This window comes from Oncorhynchus masou, unplaced genomic scaffold (assembly GCF_036934945.1).
Source record: "Oncorhynchus masou masou isolate Uvic2021 unplaced genomic scaffold, UVic_Omas_1.1 unplaced_scaffold_1270, whole genome shotgun sequence".
NCBI classification, from domain to species: Eukaryota; Metazoa; Chordata; class Actinopteri; order Salmoniformes; family Salmonidae; genus Oncorhynchus; species Oncorhynchus masou.
The window spans coordinates 93,087-102,242 of record NW_027002532.1 but is presented as its reverse complement, the minus strand read 5'-3'; the positions used below and the strand labels follow the sequence as shown (position 1 = coordinate 102,242).

At 42.8% G+C, this 9,156-nt stretch overlaps 1 protein-coding gene across 1 annotated transcript in view; it reads left to right on the top strand.

Annotated features, from left to right (window-relative positions):
- The first annotated feature begins 681 nt into the window (after positions 1–681).
- The window catches only part of LOC135530137 (SH2/SH3 adapter protein Nck1-like), a 78,694-nt gene continuing 70,219 nt past the window's right edge, over positions 682–9,156 (top strand). The window contains exons 1-2 of the mRNA XM_064958520.1: positions 682–753; positions 5,518–5,758. Of these exons, the coding sequence (XP_064814592.1) occupies positions 5,533–5,758 (226 nt within the window). The 5' untranslated portion in view covers positions 682–753; positions 5,518–5,532. The remainder of the gene's footprint in view (positions 754–5,517; positions 5,759–9,156) is intronic.

Sequence of the window (9,156 nt, the reverse complement as noted above, 5' to 3'; positions counted from 1 at the left end):
ACCGTCCAGGGCTGTTGACACTAAACCGTCCAGGGCTGTTGACACTAAACCGTCCAGGGCTGTTGACACTAAACCGTCCAGGGCTGTTGACACTAAACCGTCCAGGGCTGTTGACACTAAACCGTCCAGGGCTGTTGACACTAAACCGTCCAGGGCTGTTGACACTAAACCGTCCAGGGCTGTTGACACTAAACCGTCCAGGGCTGTTGACACTAAACCGTCCAGGGCTGTTGACACTAAACCGTCCAGGGCTGTTGACACTAAACCGTCCAGGGCTGTTGACACTAAACCATCCAGGGCTGTTGACACTAAACCATCCAGGGTTGTCACCACTGGGTTTGTCCTTACATTTTGGGACATTTTACATTTTTGTCATTTAGCGGACTCTCTTGTTCAGAGACTTAGTCGGTTTATTCAACTAAGGAAGATAAAACAACAAATCCCAGTAATTTCTCTTCATTTTTGTTTTATGAGTGTGAGCTTAATCTCTTTATTACTGTGAAGCATCTAATACAATGTTCTGATTTGGTTGTGAATGGTTCATTAAGCCTAGTCATAATTATGTTCTGATATGGGATGATTAGATGGGCCCTAAACACTGTTAAACCACCCACACAATATATCTCCAATGAAAATAACATAATTGTTGACAATAGGCTTCTTCTGTTTTCTTTTTTTCAGATCATCAGAGGTCATTAGAGGTCATCAGCGAAGCATCGTAACTCTGAAGTTGACAGCTTTGATGCAGTACAGGTAAGATGTTCAGTGTGTAGGTTAATATAAAATAGTTTGTTCATGTTATTGAGATTGTCAGAGAAACCTCCAAGGTAACTAGCTAGCTAACTTGTAATTCTGGAAGTTTAGCCAAACCTATAAATAGATTAATGTGATAATTGTTAGCTAAAATACAGTAACGTTACAAGTTATTTAGGGGGAATATGTCCTTTGACTTTTTCCACACGTTGTTACGTTACAGCCTTTTTCTAAAATTGATTAAATGAATTGTTTTCCTCAGTCTACACACTATCTCACAATGACGATGTGAAAACACGTTTTTAGAAATGTTTGCTAATTTATTGAAAATTAAGACACAGATACCTTATTTACGTAAGTATTCAGACGCTTTGCTATGAGACTAAACTGTCCGTTGTCTGTTGAGACTAAACCGTCCGTTGTCTGTTGAGACTAAACCGTCCAGGGCTTTTGAGACTAAACCGTCCAGGGCTGTTGAGACTAAACCGTCCAGGGCTGTTGAGACTAAACCGTCCAGGGCTGTTGAGACTAAACCGTCCAGGGCTGTTGAGACTAAACCGTCCAGGGCTGTTGAGACTAAACCGTCCAGGGCTGTTGAGACTAAACCGTCCGTTGTCTGTCCGTAGTGCTGCCGTTTTATGGGTTCTTAACCAACAGTGATATTTAGTTGTTTTTTTCGCATTTGTTTGTGACTTATTTTGTCCATAATGTTGCTGCTACCGTCTCTTATGACCAAAAATTTACTCACCTTAAATGAGTTGGACAAGAGGGATATGCTACAGACACCCGAACAGGCTCTCATCCCCGTCATTCGCAGGAGAAAGAGACAGAAGAGGTATCGCGGAATGAGATCAGGGTGCCTTGTGAGGATCTGCCGACGAGTGGCTAATCTGCCTTTGCCATCGGTACTATTGGCCAACGTACAATCACTGGATAATAAATTGGACAAACTAAAAGTACGTTTATCCTACCAACGGGACATTAAAAACTGTCAAATCTTATGTTTCACCGAGTCGTGGCTGAAGAATATCAGATGGATAGAAAAGCTGCCTCTGGTAATACATGGGGTGGCGGTCTATGTATATTTGTAAACAACAGCTGGTGCACGAAATCTAAGGATGTCTTGAGGTTTTGCTCGACTGAGGTAGAGTATCTCATGATAAGCTGTAGACCACACTGTCTACCTAGAGTTTTCATCTGTATTTTTCGTAGCTGTCTACAGACCACCACAGACCGATGATGGCACTAAGACCGCACTCAATGAGCTGTATACTGCCATAAGCAAACAGGAAAATGCTGGGAACTTTAATGCAGGGAAACTTAACTCAGTTTTACCTATCAGCATGTTAAATGTGCAACCAGAGGGAAAAAAACTCTTGACCACCTTTACTCCTCACACAGAGACGTATACAAAGCTCTCCTTCGCCGTCCATTTGGCAAATCTGACCATAATTCTATCCTGAATTACAAGCAAAAATTAAAGCAGGAAGCTCCAGTGACAGATGTGGTCAGATGACGCAGATGCTAAACTACTGGACTGTTTTGTTAGCACAGACTGGAATATGTCCCGGGATTCTTCTGATGGCATTGAGGAGTACACCACATCCGTCATTGGCTTCATAAATAAGTGCATCAATGAGGTCGTCTCCACAGTGACTGTATGTACATACTAGAGGTCGACCGATTTATGATTTTTCAACACCGATACCGATTATTGGAGGACCAAAAAAAGTCAATACCGATTAATCGGACAATTTTTGGTTGTTGTTGGAATAATGACAATTACAACAATACTGAATGAACACATATTTTAACTTAATATAATACATCAATAAAATCAAATAAATAATGAAACATGTTCAATTTGGTTTAAAAAATGCAAAAACAAAGTGTTGGAGAAGAAAGTAAAACTGCAATATGTGCTATGTAAGAAAGCTAACGTTTCAGTTCCTTGCTCAGAACATGAGAACATATGAAAGCTGGTGGTTCCTTTTAACATGAGTATTCAATATTCCCAGGTAAGAAGTTTTAGGTTGCAGTTATTATAGGAATTATAGTACTATTTCTCTCTATACTATTTGTATTTCATTAACCTTTGACTATTGGATGTTCTTATAGGCACTTTAGTATTGCCAGTGTAACAGTATAGCTTCCGTCCCTCTCCTTGCTCCTCGCTGGGCTCGAACCAGGAACACAACGACAACAGCCACACTCGAAGCAGCGTTACCCATGCAGAGCAAGGGAAACAACGACAGGCTCAGAGCGAGTGACGTTTGAAACGCTATTAGCGCGCGCTAACTAGCCAGCCATTTCACTTCGGTTACACCAGCCTCATCTCGGGAGTTGATAGGCTTGAAGTCATAAACAGCGCAATGCTTGAAGCACAACGAAGAGCTGCTGGCAAAACGCACGAGCGTGCTGTTTGAATGAATGTTTACGTGCTTGCTTCTGCCTACCGCTGCTCAGTCAGATTATATGCATCGCAGTACAGGCTAGATAATATCTAGTAATATCATCAATATCATCCCTATTCACTCATGACTGCAGGGCCAGGCATGACTCCAACATCAAGTTTGTCGATGACCCAATAGTGGTAAGCCTGATCACCATCAACAACAAGACAGACTATAAGGCGGAGGTCAGAGACCTAGCCGTGTCGTGCCAGGACAACAACCTCTCCCTCAATGTGATCAAGACAAAGGAGATGATTGTGGACTACAGGAAAATAAGGCCTGAGCACGCCCCCATTCTCATCGACAGGGCTGCAGTGGAGCAGGTTGAGAGCTTCAAGTTCATTGGTGACCACATTATCAACTATCTAACATGGTCCAAACACACCAAGACAGTCGTGAAGAGGGCACAACAAAACCTATTCCCCCTCAGGTGACTGAAAAGATTTGGCCTGGTTCTTCAGATTTTCAGAAGGCTCGACAGCTGCACCATCGAGAGCATCCTGACTGGTTGCATCACTGCCTGGTATGGCAACTTCTTGGCCTCCGACCGCAAGGCACTGCACTCGGTAGTGCGTATGGCCCAGTACATCACTGGGGCCAAACTTCCTGCCATCCAGGACCTCTATACCAGGCAGTGTCAGAGGAAGGCCCTAAAAATTGTCAAAGGCTCCAGCCACCCTAGTCATAGACTGTTCTCTCTGCTACCGCATGCCAAGCGGTACCGGAGTGCCACGTCTAGGTCCAAGAGGCCTCTGCTTTTGTCCCCATAAGACTCCTGAACACCTTTATCAAATGGACTATTTTCTTCCCCCTTCTTTTACACCGCCGCTCCTCTCCATTGTTATCATCTATCTCTCCATAGTCACTTTAATAACTCTACCTACATGTACATATTACCTCGACCAACCGGTGCCCCCACATATTGACTCTGTACCGGTACCCCCTGGATATAGTCTCGCTATTGTTATTTTATTTTTTTGCTATAGTTCGATTGGGCTGCCTTCTTCAGATGGCCTTCTCCTTCGTTCTCAGGTGTAAGTCTCTGGTTGTCCACCAGATGTCACAATGTCCTTCTCGGTTGTCTGTTATTTTGCACTCGTTCTGGAAGAGTGGTCTCCAGATTACGTAAGCCGTGTCGATGATCTCCAGAGTGGTCACCTGAGGAAGGCTAATCATCCGTGTCGAGGATCTCCAGAGTTGTGATGAGTGTAGCTGACGATGATTTAGAGAGAATAACCGAATGGTCCGATGTAAATGAACTTTCTTAGATACAGTACTTAGGACAGCTACTCAACCGTAGCATTGATTGTTAGAGGTTCCATTGTCTTCTTCAACCTCGTGTTGAGTTCTACTGTCGTGACTAATGTACACCTAGCAGCAGCTCGTGGCCCATTTAGTCTCCTATGTTAATTCTTAACACATATACCCTCGTGTAAAAAAAATGTGGCGTGTTTGCCATGCTGACGTACTGGGGCATGGCAAGTTATCATAATGACTATGATCCCGTTTGAGAACTAAAATCAAAATCCTATCGTCACAAAAACATTCTCTTTATTTTTGATATTGTCTACACAACGTAAAGGATGTAAATCTGATATGTAAAAGCTCTTCAAGTTGCAATGTTTTCGTTATAATGTCTTTATACCAATTTTAATGACGTCACAAAATAGACTTACATTTTCCAAATTCCATCTCTCATCATTCCCAACATTAGGAATTTGAAATATATTGTCCCAGTGTTCATTGATTGATGTTGAAGTTTTGGGCGGCAAACTCTTCTGTAACACAGAGATGTTCCATTCACCCATACTAGACACCAGAAAGGAGTCGTCTACTGCATTACAATTTACGATTGACGTGAGGTGTCATAAAACCGCCCCTGTAGACGCTGATCCACTGTCCTGATCTTTGGATCCTCACAGTAGAGAGGCATGATACAGGTGTGCCAAGCTTGTAGTGTCATACCCAAGAAGACTCAAGGCTGTAATCGCTGCCAAAGGTGCTTCAACAAAGTGCTGAGTAAAGGGTCTGAATACATATGTTAATTTGATATTTCAGTTTGTTTATACATTTGCAAAATGTTCTAAAACTAGTTTTTGTTTAGTCATTATGGGGTATTGTTTGTAGATTGATGAGGGGAAAAAACAATTTAATCAATTTTAGAATAAGGCTGTAACATAACAAAATGTGTGAAAGGTGATTGGGGTGTTGTTGCTGGTTGGAGTTTAAATGATCCTGACATGTACCTCATCTTTGTTCCCCAAGTCCATGATGACAGAACTAAACTGTATATCTTCTCTCTGTCTCTCAGGTCCAGAGGTCCAAGATGACAGAAGAGGTGATTGTCATCGCCAAGTTTGACTACCTGGCTCAGCAAGACCAGGAGTTGGACATTAAGAAGAACGAGCGGCTATGGCTGCTGGACGACAGTAAGTCCTGGTGGAGGGTCCGCAACGCCACCAACAAGACCGGCTTCGTACCCTCCAACTACGTCGAGAGGAAGAACAGCGCCAGGAAGGCATCCATCGTCAAGAACCTCAAAGACACACTAGGTCAGAAACTGTCCTAACCTTAACCTCAGTCACACTAGGTCAGGAACTGTCCTAACCTTATCCTCAGTCACACTAGGTCAGGAACTGTCCTAACCTTATCCTCAGTCACACTAGGTCAGGAACTGCCCTAACCTTAACCTCAGTCACACTAGGTCAGGAACGGTCCTAACCTCAGTCACACTAGGTCAGGAACTGCCCTAACCTTAACCTCAGTCACACTAGGTCAGAAACTGTCCTAACCTTAACCTCAGTCACACTAGGTCAGGAACTGTCCTAACCTTAACCTCAGTCACACTAGGTCAGGAACTGTCCTAACCTTATCCTCAGTCACACTAGGTCAGGAACTGTCCTAACCTTATCCTCAGTCACACTAGGTCAGGAACTGCCCTAACCTTAACCTCAGTCACACTAGGTCAGGAACGGTCCTAACCTCAGTCACACTAGGTCAGGAACTGCCCTAACCTTAACCTCAGTCACACTAGGTCAGGAACTGTCCTAACCTCAGTCACACAGTTGACAGAAAACTGTTTGTTCTTGTTTAGGATTTTTTAAGTAACTGGCTCATCCAGCCAGCTCTCGATCAGAAACGCTCATCCAGCCAGCTCTCGATCAGAAACGCTCATCCAGCCAGCTCTCGATCAGAAAAGCTCATCCAGCCAGCTCTCGATCAGAAAAGCTCATCCAGCCAGCTCTCGATCAGAAAAGCTCATCCAGCCAGCTCTCGATCAGAAACGCTCATCCAGCCAGCTCTCGATCAGAAACACTCATTCATATTTTCATATTCATATTTAAAATTAAATTAATATTTTCATGTTCATATTTTTTCCTATGTGTTACAGATGCGACACAGTTGGCTGACGGGTAAATATATTTTTTATGGGGACAGGGTGATAAAAATACTATACTGACAGCTGATAGTAAAACTGTAGCACTTAGAGACGGTCCCTTCTCTGTGACAAAAACATCTAAGAAATGTATAGAGGTAATGTTCTTTTCCATCGTGAAGGAAATTGTCCTCTGGAGTTAAGGAAGTTAGGAACCCGCCAGATCACGAAGCAATCGTCTGTATCGTGGGTCCAATATTAGACATGGTCTTTGTAAGGATTATTTTCATAAATGAAATCCAATTTGAATTTCTCCATGAAGAGATGTGTGTAGTTTGGAGATAATGGGTTTCCCTTCACTGTTCCAAGGGTCTGGAGGTCAAATGTCAAATAGAAAAGAGTTTTTAGTGAGAACTAGTTGCTCAAGCTGAATGTTATCATTTGTTGGCATGTCGCTGGTTGGAGAGGAAGAACTAGAGGGCCACCTTATCTCCATCATTCAGAATGCTAGTCCTTCACTTATATCGTGTATATTTTGTAATTTCATTTGAAAGTCAGTGGTGTCTTTTCAAATAGCTTGACATCTGTTTGACTAATGGATAAATGTGAGAGTCCACATCAGACTGTTAGGGAGCCGGTACCTGAAACGACAGGTCTGATTTGTCAACCTTAAACAGGACCATAAAAGGATTGAAACTGGAGGTTTTGGGACAAAGATATTTACATTTCTGTTCTGTCAACCATTTATTTTGTAGTCCTTTATCGATGACTTTTTATCCACTTCGATTTTATAGTTGGAGGTATCATCAAACATCTATTTATTGTAAATAAATAAATAATAATTCAATGTAAATACTATCAAATCAAATCAAATGTATTTATATAGCCCTTTGTACATCAGCTGATATCTCAAAGTGCTGTACAGAAACCCAGCCTAAAACCCCAAACAGCAAGCAATGCAGGTGTAGAAGCACGGTGGTTAGGAAAAACTCCCTAGAAAGGCCAAAACCTAGGAGGAAACCTAGAGAGGAACCAGGCTATGTGGGGTGGCCAGTCCTCTTCTGGCTGTACCAGGTGGAGAGGAACCAGGCTCTGAGGGGTGGCCAGTCCTCTTCTGGCTGTGCCGGGTGGAGATTTTAACAGAACATGGCCAAGATGTTCAAATGTTCATAAATGACCAGCATGGTCCAATAATAATAAGGCAGAACAGTTGAAACTGGAGCAGCAGCACGGCCAGGTGGACTGGGTACAGCAAGGAGTCATCATGTCAGGTAGGCCTGAGGCATGGTCCTAGGGCTCAGGTCCTCCGAGAGAGAGAAAGAAAGAGAGAATTAGAGAGAGCGCACTTAAATTCACACAGGACACCGAATAGGACAGGAGAAGTACTCCAGATATAACAAACTGACCCTAGCCCCCCCGACACATAAACTACTGCAGCATAAATACTGGAGGCTGAGACGGGAGGGGTCAGGAGACACTGTGGCCCCATCCGAGGACACCCCCGGACAGGGCCAAACAGGAAGGATATAAGCACAGCCCCCACACCACGTGAGGGATATCTTCAACCACCAACATACCATCCTTAGACGAGGCTGAGTATAGCCCACAAAGATCTCCTCCATGGCACAACCCAATATGTTTAATATATATATTATTAGGAATCACTAATCCCACCTCCCTTATCTGATCATTAAGTCATCAGAGCATTTGTTCGACTCCTGGATGGTTGACGTTGTAAATGTGGACGCTCACTGCGTCGCTGTAGTTAGTTGTCAGTCATTTTTCATATTGACTTGAAAGGGTGTTTGTAACTGTATATGTTACAAAGAAAAACCCTATGCTTAAAACATCCGTTCACTAGAAAGCTGTTTTATCTGATGAGTTAGAAACAAGAAAGATCTAGGAGTTTGGATGAGAACTTCACTAGTCCTGTTGAGAATCTGGAGAAGAAGATTGAGTTGAGAAAATGTTTTATTATGGGCATAAGGCTGGGTTTTTTCCTTTAGAGGCCATAAGAGTTGCTACGGGGTACATTCCTGTCTGTCTTGGACTACAGTGTTGTAATTTCTATGCAGACCTCATGCACTACCCTGAAGGCACATGATGCTGTGTTTCACGCAGCTCTTAGGTTTATTATCTACCTACACCATAAATACAGGGCATTCGCAAAGCATTCAGATCCAATTGTTCCACATTTTGATACGTGACAGCCTTATTCTGAAATGGATTATTGTTTTTTTTCTCTCATCAATCTATACACAATAACCCATAATGACAATGTAAAAATAGTTTTTTTAGAATTTTTTTGAAATTTATATTTACAAAAAAAAACACTGAAATATTGCATTTGCATAAGTGTTCAGACCATTTACTCAGTACTTTATTGAAGCATCTTTGGCAGCGATTACTGCCTCGAGTCTTCTTGGGTATGACGCTACAAGCTTGGCACTCCTTTGTTGAGTTTCTCCTCTTCTTCTCAAGCTCTGTCAGGTTGGATGGGGGGCATCGCTGCAGAATTTCTTTGGTTGTGTTGGTACCCTTCCCCAGACCTGTGCCTCGACACAATCCTGTCTC